The sequence below is a fragment of the Cebus imitator genome, unplaced genomic scaffold, assembly GCF_001604975.1.
Source record: "Cebus imitator isolate Cc_AM_T3 unplaced genomic scaffold, Cebus_imitator-1.0 Scaffold154, whole genome shotgun sequence".
In the NCBI taxonomy this organism is placed as follows: Eukaryota; Metazoa; Chordata; class Mammalia; order Primates; family Cebidae; genus Cebus; species Cebus imitator.
Genome location: NW_016107469.1, coordinates 1,242,771 through 1,256,785, shown reverse-complemented (window position 1 = coordinate 1,256,785; position 14,015 = coordinate 1,242,771). Strand labels below are relative to the sequence as shown.

At 38.0% G+C, this 14,015-nt stretch overlaps 1 protein-coding gene across 7 annotated transcripts in view; it reads left to right on the top strand.

Moving 5' to 3' along the window:
• Positions 1 to 14,015, top strand: part of RAB27A (RAB27A, member RAS oncogene family) — an 86,157-nt gene extending 72,142 nt beyond the window's left edge. For all 7 annotated transcript variants that reach the window (XM_017543368.2, XM_017543364.2, XM_017543365.2 and 4 more), the window contains one exon: positions 11,611 to 14,015. In XM_017543368.2, the coding sequence (XP_017398857.1) occupies positions 11,611 to 11,809 (199 nt within the window). In that variant the 3' untranslated portion in view covers positions 11,810 to 14,015. The remainder of the gene's footprint in view (positions 1 to 11,610) is intronic.

The following is a 14,015-nucleotide window of genomic DNA, read 5'->3' as shown; positions in this document are numbered from 1 at the left end:
CAGATTTTTTTCTTTTTTTTTTTGAGATGGAGTCTCACTTTGTCACTCAGGCTGGAGTGCAATGGCACAATCTTGGCTCACTGCCACCTTAGCTTCCCGGGTTCAAGTGATTCTCCAGCCTCAGCCTCCTGAGTAGCTGGGATTATAGGCCTGCACAACCACGCCCAGCTAATCTTTGTATTTTTAGTAGAAACGGGGTTTTACTATGTTAGTCAGGCTGGTCTTGAACTCCTGACCTCGTGATCTGCCTCAGCTTCCCAAAGTGCTGGGATTACAGGTGTGAGCCACCACGCCCAGCCTACACACAGATTGTTTGAGAGTTTAATGTTTACCATTTGCTGGTGACATTGCTTTTTTGTAATGATGTATTCTGAGTTTTTGTTTTTCTTTTTTGAGACAGCCTCCCTCTATTGCCCAGGCTGGAATGCAGTGGCACTATCTTGGCTCACTGCAACCTCTGCCTCCCAGGTTCAAGAGATCCAGCTGCCTTAGCCTCCCTAGCAGCCGGGACTGCAGGCGCATCCCACCATGCCTGGCTAATTTTTGTAACTTTTAGTAGAGACAGGGTTTCACCATGTTTGCCTGGCTGGTCTTGAACTCTTGACCTCAGGTGATCTGCCTGCCTCCGCCTCTCAAGGTGGTGGGATTACAGGCGTGAGCCACTGCACCTGGCTGTGTTCTTAGTTTTAAATGACAAAATTACAAACTTTTATAACCTAACCCATTTCTGTGTTGGAAATAGGAAACATTTACTGTTTTTACTGTGTGTCAGGTTCGCATCTAAGTGCTTTATTAACTCATTTAATCTTTACAAGAAGATACTGATATTATTTGGTATTACAGATGAAGCAACGGAGGCACAGAGGTTAAACTTTTGTTAGAATCACAGTCGGTAAGATGTGGTACTAGGATTTGAATCCAGGCAGCCTGACCCCAGAAGTTATGACTTTGTTTTGGAGATGGAGTCTCACTCTGTTACCCAGGCTGGAGTGCAGTGGCGTGATCTCAGCTCACTGCCACCTCTGCCTCCCAGGTTCAAGTGATTCTCCTGCCTCAGCCTTTCTAGTAGCTGGGATTACAGGTGCCTGCCACTTCCTGACTAATTTTTGTATTTTTAGTAGAGACAGGGTTTCTGGTCTTGAACTCCTCACCTCAGATGATCCACCTGCCTTGGTCTCCCAAAGTGCTGGGATTGCAGGTGTGAGCCACCATGCCCAGCCTGAGGTTAAGACTCTTAACCATTGATCCATGCTGTCAGTAACTTCCATGCATAGGTTTTATAGTTTTCAAAATACTTTCAACTATGTTTTCTCATTTATTCCTCAAAAATGATGGTGAAGTAATTTTCAGGATCTGTGAATGAAAATTAAGGAATCAAATGAGGCTGGAGACCCGAGTTTTAAAGATATTTATAACTGATTTTGAGAGAATTTTCAAAATGAGATAGACATTATTGTGATTTAGTATTTTTAAAAAGCTTACTGCTCAATTACTTTAAAAAAATTCCAATTTATTCTGTTGGGGGAGATCAGAGTTTTTCAACTCCTTTTTCATGTAATATATTTCTGAAAGGTGATAGAATGGTCAAGCCCTCTCCTTAAGTATAGGAAATGTTCTGTGGACATTAACTGATTTTTAATGGATATAATTGAGAGAGATCATACTGAAGAAAAGGTAACTATTTACTTTTTGAAAAATCTCATTCTGAAATTCTATTCTTATAACAATGGCAGCATCACAAACTATCCCCAGGATTTTAGCTCAATAATATTACAGATTCTTGATAAGTAAATACTTATTGACTCCAATCACAGAGGATTGACACTTCAAGTTGTTAATCAAATATTGCATGTGACTAGTGGGGGACACGTTATCTTCATTTTGTGGGCAAGGTGATTGATGAAGATGGAGGAAAATAGATTGACAATAACGAAGAGGCATGCAGAAGGTTTTTTTTTTTTTTTTTTTTTTTTTTGAGACGGAGTTTCACTCATGTTACCCAGGCTGGAGTGCAATGGCACGATCTCGGCTCACTGCAACCTCCGCCTCCTGGGTTCAGGCAATTCTCCTGCCTCAGCCTCCTGAGTAGCTGGGATTACAGGCATGCACCACCATGCCCAGATAATTTTTTGTATTTTTAGTAGAGACGGGGTTTCACCATGTTGACCAGGATGGTCTCGATCTCTTGACCTCGTGATCCACCCGCCTCGGCCTCCCAAAGTACTGGGATTACAGGCTTGAGCCACCGCGCCTGGCCTAAGCAGAAGGTTTAAAAACTGCTAGGACGATGTCATTTTTCCCAGCAAACTTTTTTCTTATTAGGATATTTTAGAGTCAGCAAACAAAAGGATGATAGAACATGAGCATGATAGAGTTAGTGGAGCAACTATACCTTACAGAACTCACAGGTGGGTGGATAAACACTCAAATGAGGTGATAGTTTCTCAACCAGTTTTTAATACCTGTGCTAAAACAGAGAATTGCAGAGATTCAGCTGCAAGGCCTTATCACCTCCTGGAAGAAGTTATCAAATAATATGACAGCATTACCAGCATTACTGGCGAATCATAATGGAAAAATAGCCCTATGTCCCTACACATATATCCTCTAAACCAGTGGTCCCCAGCCCTTTTGGCACCAGGGACTCATTTCATGGAAGATATTTTTCTATGGATCAGTGGTGGTGGATGTGGTTTGCGAATGATTTAAGCATATTACATGTAGTGCACTTTATTTCTGTTATTGTTACATTACAATATATAATGAAATAATTATACAGCTCACCATAATGTAGAGTCAGTGGGAGCCCTGAGCTTGTTTTCCTGCAACTAGGCAGTCCTATCTGGGGGTGATAAGAGACAGTGACAGATCATCAGGCACTAGATTCTCACAGGAGAGTGCAACCTAGATCCTTCACATGTGCAGTTCACAATATGGCTTGTGCTCCTATAAGAAGCTAATGCCACCACTGATCTGACAGGAGACAGAGTTCAGGTGGGAATGCGAGTGATGGGGAGCAGCCATAAGAAACTTTGCAGGCTGGGTGCGGTGGCTCACGCCTGTAATCCCAGCACTTTGGGAGCCTGAGGTGGGCGGATCATGAGGTCACGAGTTTAAGACCAGCCTGACCAACATGGTGAAACCCTGTCTCTACTAAAAGTACAAAAATAGTGGGGCGTGGTGGTATGCATCTGTAATCCCAGTTACTCAGGAGGCTGAGGCAGGACAATCACTTGAACCCAGGAGGTGGAGGTTGCAGTGAGCAGAGATCACACCACTGTGCTTCAGCCTAGGCAACAGAGCAAGACTCCATCTCAGAAAAAAAAAAAAAAGAAGGAAAAAGAAACTTTGCTTGCTCGCTGGCCCCTTGCTTACCTCCTGCTGTGTGGCCTGGTTCCTAACAGGCCACAGACTGGTACCAGTCTGCCAGTCTGTGCTTCTTAGTAACATCAGAAGTGAAAAAGTTCTGAAAAGATATGTAAACGCATTAAGAAGTTAAAAAAGAAAACTTTGAACAGCTCTCATATGGAAGCTGTTACTAGCCAAGAAAGAATAAAAGAAGGTAAATTGTAAGCAGAGTCACTGATGGAGTGTTAACATGCTATGAGAATACAGAGAAACAAAAAACCTTCTTCAAGAAAAGTAATCGTGGAGAACTTTAAATTTCTATTAAATTTAAGACATACTTTGCTGAATTCAATTGCAGTACTCCCTGAAGTGATAAAACAACTTTGTTTTGTCGTTTTTATATCTAAGAGCATTTTGGTTGGATTCCTCACAAATAGTGGCAATGAAGTCAATAGTTGAAGGGACTTTCATGGCTTTGTTGAAAAGCAAGATGAATTTGTCAGTTGATTAATCCTGTTGCAAAGACCATCTCAAATGTATAAAGGATGACTTCGACAAAAAGACTGATTTCTCAAGATTATGTGAAAAACTGCAATACAGCTTTGAAGCAATGCTTTATGAGTTATTTAAAAATTACACCTGTACCACGAGTCTTTGGATAATAAAACAAATGTATACTTAAGATTTGATGATCTTGAGGTACCTGAGGTGCTGCAGAATTCAGAATATCTCCAAGTGTATGGTCCAGAAATATAGTCTGGAGTTGGTAAATGGCAAAGCAGTTGACAAATGTGGCCAGTGACCTCTGATTACTTTCCAGAGCCAGTAATTTTTTCTTGTGTGGTGCATAAGATTTATTTATTTTGGAAATCCTCATACTAGTTCGAAACCAGTAGAGCCTATGGTTAAGCTGGCTGCACTGGAATTGGCTGTGGATCCAAATCCTAACTCCACTACTTTCTAGCATTGTGAAATGCTTTAATCTTTCTCAGCCTCAGTTTAATCGTTTGTGAAATGGGAATATTGTGTACCTGAATGCAAGTGTTTATGTTTAGTGAATCATGCAGGTAAAACATATAGTATTGGGTAGCTGAAGAAATAATATTTTTTTCCTTTCAATTTTACATAACTTATTTACCAGCTTGTTTCAATTCAGGCAAGCCAGAACACTCTAAAAAAAAAAAAAAAAAAAAAAAAAAAAAAAAAAAAAGGGGAAAAAAAAAAAAAAAAAAAAAAAAAAAAAAAAAAAGTTATAGTCCAGAAACCTCATTTAATAAAATAGCATGTTGCAAAGGTTGAATTTACCCAATTTTTTTTTTTCTAGTTAGTAGTTTGGAAGTCAGTATTCTGTGAACTAAACACTGAGAAGACATTCTCTATTTTGTTTTACAAGAGGTATGAGGATGTGTGTAGGAAAACGGGAAGAGCCTGCTTGCTTCTCTGTCATTTATTAGCTGAATGACATTGATCAGACCACCTAACTTTTCTGGGCCTTCGTTGCCACAGGCCTGCTTTAAGAATTTTTTTTTTTGACCTAATGATTCCACCAAAAAAATGGTTAGAACTGATAAACGAATTCAGTAAAGTTGCTGGATAGAAAATCAACATACAAAAATCATTAGCATTTATATACACCAACAGGGAGCAATTTGAAAAAGAACCAAGAAGATAATCTCATTTACAATAGCTACAAAGAATGTAAAATACCTAGGAATCAATTTAACCAAGGAAGTGGAGCATCCATATAAGGAAAACTATAAAACACAGATGAGAGAAATTGAAGAGGACACCAAAAATAAAAATATTTCATGCTTATAGATGGGAATAATTAATATTGTTAAAATAACACTTCCCAAAGCAATTTACTGGCTCAATGCAATCCCTATCAAAATATCAATAATATTCTTCACAAATATAGGAAAAAAAACCCTAAAGTTTATATGGAACCACAAAAGACCCTCAATAACTGACACATTCGTGAGGAAAAAAGCACAAAGCTGGAGACATCATACTACTTGACTTCAAAATTTACTACAAAGCTATAATAACCAAATTAGCTTGGTACTGGCCTGAAACAGACACATAGATCAATGGAACAGAGCAGAGAACCTGGATATAAATCCGTGCATCTACAGACAACTCATCTTTGATGAAGGGGCTAAGAACAATGGGGAAAGGATATTCTCTTCAATAAATGATGCAGGGAAAACTAGACCCCTGTCTCTCACCATGTATAAAAATCAACTCAAAATGAATAAAAAATGTCAGACTTGAAACTATGAAACTACTAGAAGAAAACATTTGGGGAACACTCCAAGACATTGGTCTGGACAAAAACTTTTTGTATAAGACCACAAAACTTGGGCAACCAACACAAGAATAGGCATATGATATTACATCAAGCTAAAAAGCTGCTACACTGCAAAGGAAACGACAAAATGAAAAGAGAACCCACACAGTGGGAGGAAATATTTGCAAAATACCCATCTGATGAGGGATAAATAACCAGAATATGTAAGGAGCTCAAATAACTCAATAGCAAAAACAAGTAATCTGTTTTAAAAATAGGCAAAAGATCTGATTAGCCATTTCTCAAAAGAAGACCTGCAAATGGCAAACAGGTGTTTGAAGAACATGCTCAATATCAATACTGAGAGAAAGGCAAATCAAAACTACAGTGAGATTACATCTCATCCAGTTAATTATTTTATTCAAAATATAGGCAGGAACTACCCCCCCAAAAAAAACACCCAAATACAGGCAATAGTAGATGCTAGTGAGGATGCACAGGAAGGGAAATGCTTGTACATTGTTGCTGGGAAAGTAAGTTAGTGTAACCATAGAGAAGAGTATGGATGTTCTTAAAAACAAACTAAAAATAGAACTACCATATGATCCATGATCCAGCAATTCCATTAATATATATGTGTGTGTGTGTGTGTGTGTGTGTGTGTGTGTGTATTATATATATATATATTATATAATATATGTAAATATATATATATTAGTTGAAGTTTTCTTATAAGTTTTATATTAGCTTTCTTTCTTTGGGATATAGATAGATAGGTAGATAGATAGATCTTTGTCTCTCTCTATACAAAATATATTTGCTATCTGTACTTCATGTTTATTGCAGCAATAGTCACAATCACTGAAATTGCAGTCAATCGAAGTACCCATCAATGGATGAAAGGATAAATAGAATATGGTTTATATATACAACAGAATTTTATTCTACCATAAAAAAGTGAAATCCTGTCATTTGCAGCAGCTTGGATGGAACTGGAGATCGTTATGTTAAGTGAAATAAGCCAGACACAGAAAGACAAATGTTGCACGTTTTTACTTATCTGTGGGAGCTACAAAGATGGATCTCATGAAGATAGGGAGTGGATTGGTGAATACAGAGGCCAGAAAGGGTAGGAGGGAGTGGGAGATGAAGAGAGGTTGATTAATAGGTACAAATGTGAGGTTCCATAGAATAAATAAGACATAGTGTTAGATGGATCAGCAGGGTGACTATAGTTTACAACAATCTATTGTATATTTTGAAATAGCTAGGAGAGAAGAATTATAATGGTTCTAGTATAAAGAGGAGACAAATATTTAATATTATGGCTATCGCAAGTACACTAATCTTTACAAATTATATCAATGTATTAAATGATCATATTTACTGTGAAACTATTATGTATAAATAAAAAAATAAAATTTCTTACAGATACAATTGAAGCCCCTTTTAAAATTCCTTGCTGATTCCGTTATCCTTCCTACTTCCTCAGAGGGAACCACACTATGTCTACTTCCTATAGCAGATGTTACTGGTTGCCTAGACAATTATCCATGCCTTTCTTTATAGAATTCCAATTTCTTTTAGCTATTTATTCATGCGTCTAGAGGACATGCTACTTAAGAGAGGCAGGTGCCAGACTCCAGCTAAGGCAGACTGATTGCTTTAAGCCAGTGATGGTGGTGTACCATTCCTCTTGCCAGAGTTTGGTTTAGGCATTGGCAAGTGATACAGTTTTGACCAATGAGACATGAGGGAAAGTCTGCCAGGGACTTCTGGGCAAGATTTCCTCTCTCCTGAGGGAGGCACAGTGAGGAAGAAAGAGTCCTTTTTTTCTTGGAACGTTGGCGTGTTGAGATGTGATGCCTGGAATGTTTTAGCTTCTGGGGTCATGACAAGAGTCAGACTGGACAAAGCTGACATGTGGAGGCTGGCAGAACAGAAAGACGGGATGAATCTAGGTTCTTTGTTTCTACTGTTTGGCAATCAAATTAACACTGGAAACTGTAGTTCTGTGCTCATTATGCATGACAATAAATTCCTACTTGTGATTCATGCCAGTTTGAGTCATAATTTTCTGTTACTTTGAGCTAAAACAGTAAAAATTATATATTTCTAGTCCAAGAAGTTATATTTTTACTACATAGATATCTTTTTTATAACGATGTGTGATTATTTGGTGTTCTTTATATAAATGATCTTGTATCATACAAGTTGTTTTTGAAATTCATCATTTAATTTTTGCCATATCTATACAGCTTAAACCTTGTATAATTTACTGCATAAAAATATCACTATTTATGCATGTTCTCACTGATGGACATTTAGGTTAACTTTTTCCCTATTACAAATAGTACTGCAATATCTATTCCATTAGATGATGCCATGTGTACATATATGAGAGCTTTTCTAGGGCTGTACTATCCAGTATGATAGCCACCAGTCAAATGTAACTATTTAAGTTAAAATTAAAAGTTCAGTTTTTTGGCTGGGTGTGTTGGCTTATGCCTGTTATCCCAGCACTTTGAGAGGTGAGGCAGACAGATCACTTCAGGTCAGGAGTTTGTGACCAGGCTGGCCAACATAGTAAAATTAGCTGGGAGTGGTGGCACATGCCTGTAGTCCCAGCTACTGGGGAGGCTTAGGCACGAGAATCACTAGCACCTGGGACACAGAGTTTGCTTTGGGCTGAGATTGCACCACTGCACTCCAGCCTGGGTGACAGAATGAGACCCTGTCTCAAAAAAAAAAAAAAAAAAAAAAGTCAGGTTTTTGGTTGCATTAGCCATAGTTCAAGGGCTCAATAGCTACATGTGGCTAGTAGTTCTTATACTGAATGGCATAGATATGGAAAGTTCCTGTCATCATGGGAAGTTCTGTTGGATAGTGCTGCACCAAGACAGGGCTTCTCAATATTTTTCATAGCATGCCACCTGCAGAAAATGATAATATTTGTACAGCTCACTGGGATAAATAGATAAGGCTGCTCAAGGTTAGAGGAGACTGGTTCAGGGACTCTGGCTGTCCTAAGATGTTCTCAGTTGTCCTAAGGACTGAAGGAGTGGTGATATCTCAGGTATCCCTATAACTCACTTCCTGCCTATCAACATGCCTTGGCTCTGCTTTAGATGTATACCCAGAAGTGCTGTTGCTGGCTCATAGCGCATGCATGTTTCAGTTTTACACCCAGATATTACTATTTTATTTTCCCAAGTAGTTATAACAGTTTATACTTACATAAGCAGTAAACACAAGTTCCTCTTTTCTTCTCTGTGGCAATAATTGATATTGGGAGATTTTAATATTTTTGCCAATCTGATGGGTGTGAGTTAATACACCATTTTTTAAATTTGCATTTCCCTTATTTTGGGTGAGGTTGAACATTTTTTCATAAATGTAGTTTCTTTCTGAGAATTTTCTGTGCATATCCTTATTCTATTTTCGTATTATCTTGTTTATTACTTTAATTGATTTGAGGAATTTTTTTTTGGATGCTAACCTATTTGCAACTTACATCAAACACCATGTATTTTGGCCTGTATCTCATCTTTAACTTTGCTTATGATATATGCTGTGGCACCAAAGTTTTAAATTTTAATATTGTCAAGATTATCAAACTTATTCTCTGTGGTTTAAGCTTTGTAGCTATATTAGGAAGTCCTTTTTCATCCCAATGTCAAAAATATAGTATCTTACATTTTCTTCTAAAAGTTTTCAAGTTTTAGTTTTTACGTAGAGGAATTTAAACAGCTTTGATACCAACATCAATTTTTTTTTTTTAATTGTACTTTAGGTTCTGGGGTACATGTGCAGATCACACAGAATTATTGCATAGGTACATACATGGCAAGGTGGTTTGCTGCCTCCATCCCCCTGTCACCCACAGCTGACATTTCTCCCCATGTTATCCCTCCCCAACCTGCCCACCCCCACTGTCCCTCCCCTAACCCCACCAAAAGACCCCAGTGTGTGATGCTCCCTTCCCTGTGTCCATGTGTTCTTATTATTCAACACTTGCCTATGAGTGAGAACATACGGTATTGGATTTTCTGTTCTTGTGTCAGTTTGCTGAGAATGATGGTTTCCAGATTCATCCATGTCCCTACAAAGGACACAAACTCATCATTTTTTATGGCTGCATAGTATTCCATGGTGTATATGTGCCACATTTTCTTTGTCCAGTCTATCATCGATGGGCATTTGGGTTGGTTCCAGATCTTTGCTATTATAAACAGTGCCGCGATGAATATGCGTGTGCATGTGTCTTTATAATAGAACCATTTATAATCCTTTGGATATATACCCAGTAATGGGATTGCTGGGTCAAATGGAATTTCTGTTTCTAGGTCCTTGAGGAATCGCCACACTGTCTTCCACAATGGTTGAACTAATTTACACTCCCACCAACAGTGTAAAAGTATTCCTATTTCTCCACATCCTCTCCAGCATCTGTTGTCTCCAGATTTTTTGATGATTGCCATTCTAACTGGCTTGAGATGGGATCTCAATGTGGTTTTGATTTTTATTTCTCTAATGACCAGTGATGATGAGCATTTTTTCTTATGTTTGTTGGCCTCATATCTGTCTTCTTTTGAAAAGTGTCTGTTCATGTCCTTTTTACCCAGTTTTGAATGAGTTTGTTTTTTTTCTTGTGAATCTGTTTTAGTTCTTTGTAGATTCTATATATTAGCCCTTTGTCAGATGGGTAGATTGCAAAAATTTGTACCCATTCTGTTGGTTGCTTGTTCACTCTAATGATAGCTTCTTTTGCTGTACAGAAGCTCTGGAGTTTGATTAGATCTCACTTGTCTATTTTGGCTTTTGTTGCCGATGGTTTTGGTGTTTTCGTCATGCAGCCCTTGCCTATGCCTATGTCCTAAATGGTTTTGCCTAGGTTTTCTTCTAGGGTTTTTATGGTGTTAGATCTTATGTTTAAGTTTTTAATCCATCTGGAGTTAATTTTAGTGTAAGGTGTCAGGAAGGGGTCCAGTTTCTGCTTTCTGCACATGGCTAGCCAGTTTCCAACATCAAATTTTAAGTTCTTAAAACTAGGCCAGATGCAGTGGCTCACACCTGAATTTCTAGCACTTTGGAGGCCAAGGCAGGCATGTAGCTTGAGCTCAGGGGTTTGAAACCAGCCTTGGAAACAAGGTAAAACCCCATCTCTACAAAAAAAATACAGTAATTAGCTGGGTGTGGTGATGTGCACCTGTGGTCTCAGCTACTCAGGAATCTGAGGTGGCAGGTTAGATGCCTGGGAGGTCACCTGGGAGCTGAGATCATACCATTGCACTCCAGCCTGGGTGACAGAGACTGTCTCAAAACAAACAAAAAACCCTCCAAAACCTAAATGAAAAGAGATTTAGTTCTCTAAATTAAACCTTTTTATATCTTTAAAAAATCTTTTTATGGTAAATCAATATATATTACTAAAATATATGTTGCATAGATATAATCCTTTAAAAAAATGAAAATTGATTTTTGTTTTTGAGACAGTCTCACTCTGTTGCCGAGGCTGGGGTGCAGTCTTGGCTCCCTGCAACTTTCGCCTCCTGGGTTCAAGTGATTCTTGAGCCTCAGCCTCCCGAGTAGCAGGGATTACAGATATATGCCACCACTCCTGGCTAATTTTTGTATTTTTTGTGGAGATGGAGTTTCCCCATGTTGGCCAGGCTGGCCTCAAACTCCTGACCTCAGGTGATCTGCCCACCTCAGCCTACCAGAGTACTGGGAGGCATGAGCCTTCTGAAAATTGATATTTTGAAGGGTCTAAAATTTCCAGTTTTGCCTATCTACCAGGAATGCAGTGTATTTTATTTTATTGTCTTTTTCACTTTTTAATGTACTCTGGGGTGGTAAAATGTTTATCATGTTGTGGATTTGTATTATATCCTCTAATTTGAATTATCAAGAGCAAAGGTCACTGTCCTTTCCCTTCACATGTTGTTACCTTCGTTGCCTCTGTCTTCCAGAATCCCCTACTTTGAAACTAGTGCTGCCAATGGGACAAACATAAGCCAAGCGATTGAGATGCTTCTGGACCTGATAATGAAGCGGATGGAACGGTGTGTGGACAAGTCCTGGATTCCTGAAGGAGTGGTGCGATCAAATGGTCATGCCTCTGCGGATCAGTTAAGTGAAGAAAAGGAAAAAGGGGGATGTGGCTGTTGAGAAGTCGAGTAAGTGGCATAGCAGTTCAGGTGGCCCATGCCTGGGATCCTTCTCTATGATTGATAGATGGCACAGAGAGAGATTAATGGGCATTGTGTACAAACTGCTTCTTGCCATCCCCATTAGACCTACCAGTAAAGCGTCTGGTTTTAGAATTAATTTGTTGCAGCTTTGTAAATATTTCTTTAAGATTCAGCCTGAGAGTTAGGAGAAATATTTCAGAGCCAAAAGTGCCTTATAAAACCTTAGCCTGTTATAGTAAATCATTAAAGGATTTAGAATTTTGCAGTCACAGAAGAGTGTATGAATGAGGGTACTGTCACCGGCTTTAATGTAAGTAGGCCAGAGTCTTACATTTAAGATCTTACATGCAATTATAAAATGGCCACAGTCTTGGATCAAGATTTAAAGACTCATACCATAGTTGACCTTCTAAAATGCCATTAAAGCCAGTTGCATGTTAAATAAGAATACACATGCACATCAGCCCAATGTCTTTGAGTATTAATTTTATGTAGGCATTCTATTTAACATGAACAGGACAAATTATGGCCGTATCTATAGATCTTGGATAAACTGCATCGACTAGTTGTACACTCATGGTGACTTTTTTGTTGGTGGAAAAGGGATTGGGGTGTGACAGGGTGGCTTAATGTAATATGAGCAGCTGAAGTGGGACTTCTGGCTCCCGCTATATTCCCGTTGCTGTGAAGGGTTGATTGAAGGTTCAGGGAACTAGATTTTGTGGCTTTAATGCACTGTGATTCCACATTTATACTTGGCCTATGTGCTGGCTACATCTGAACATAGCTGGTGCTTATGCTGAGTTATTTGTGATGAGTAAATATTTAGTTTCTTCATATTTATAATTTTGATCCGGCATTCTGTGGCTGCAGCTTAATTAGCTTGTAAATTACTCATCTCTGTCTTTACCAGCAGGCTCTGTATTGCTGATATTTGCAACTTGTTTTGCTTTTCCATTGTTGGAATTGAAGGAATTAGTTTTCAATTACATAAAATGCCTGTTTGCTATTTGGTGGAAGATAGATGTACATATTGAAGCAGTTATATTTGTACTGTAGTTCAATAAAAGAAAAATGAAGTATTCTGTAGCCTATAATTTTCATTGAGCTCATGAGCATTTACTGTACTTGCTGGGTCTTGCCAAGATCATGTATTCTGCTACGTTGCCAAAGTGTCTTCATACCAAATTAAAGGTGGTTTTAATATATGTTTCATGGAAGTCTTTATAAAATTCAAAGGTATTTCATTTAGGTGAAAAGTCTTATTTATTAAAGTGGTTTGAATAAAGTAGATGAAAATTTCCAGAGATCTTAATGGCTATTTAGGAAGAAATATCACTTATTATAATTTAAATAAAGAATAAAAATAAATGTATTTTGTGGTGGCAAATATTTGGCAGAACTGTAATTAGAAAAATACAAGTATATTTGGGTGATGGTTACATAAGAAGCCCAGACTTGACCACTACACAATATATTCATGTATCTAAACCGCACTTGTATCCCCTAATTTTATTTTGAAATGAGGAAAATTACAAGTATAATGAAAAAACCTATTGTGTTTTTTGCCACTGTCCTTCCACTACTTCCATAGCAAAGTTAGCCATGGTGAGTACAATTTTACATATTTCTATCCTTGAAACGAAGGCTTCTTTTAAATTCCAAAGAAGTCCCTGAGACCTGTGCATTTGAATTGTATATGCTAGTGAGGAAAAGATTTAGATATTTCAAGAACAGGGTCATAATTACACAGTAGTGCCTTCTATAGTTGCCGTAAGACTTCAGTGGAGTACAACATAATCTTACAGCTATATATCAGGGCATATTTTGTATGGTGTATTTGTGTTAGAATAACACATTAAATGTCTTTAAACATAAAAATAAGGATGTTCGCATGTTTTAGTTGTTAAGAACCAAATGAGTAGTTCGCTGTAGATTCCATTGGCCTTAAACATATCATACAATTAAGTGTATACATGATACAGTACACACTCAAGAGCCAGCTTTAATTATTGAAATAACCTGTATTCTTTTTGGAAATCATTTAAGTTTGGTATTGAAGTACTGTATTTTTTGTGCATCGATGTATTTTTCTACTTACAAGCCTATGTACAAGTGAAGCGTATCTTCAGTGAACCATGTGCCAATTAAGCTATAATAAAAAAGTGGTCTAGTCTGTCAAA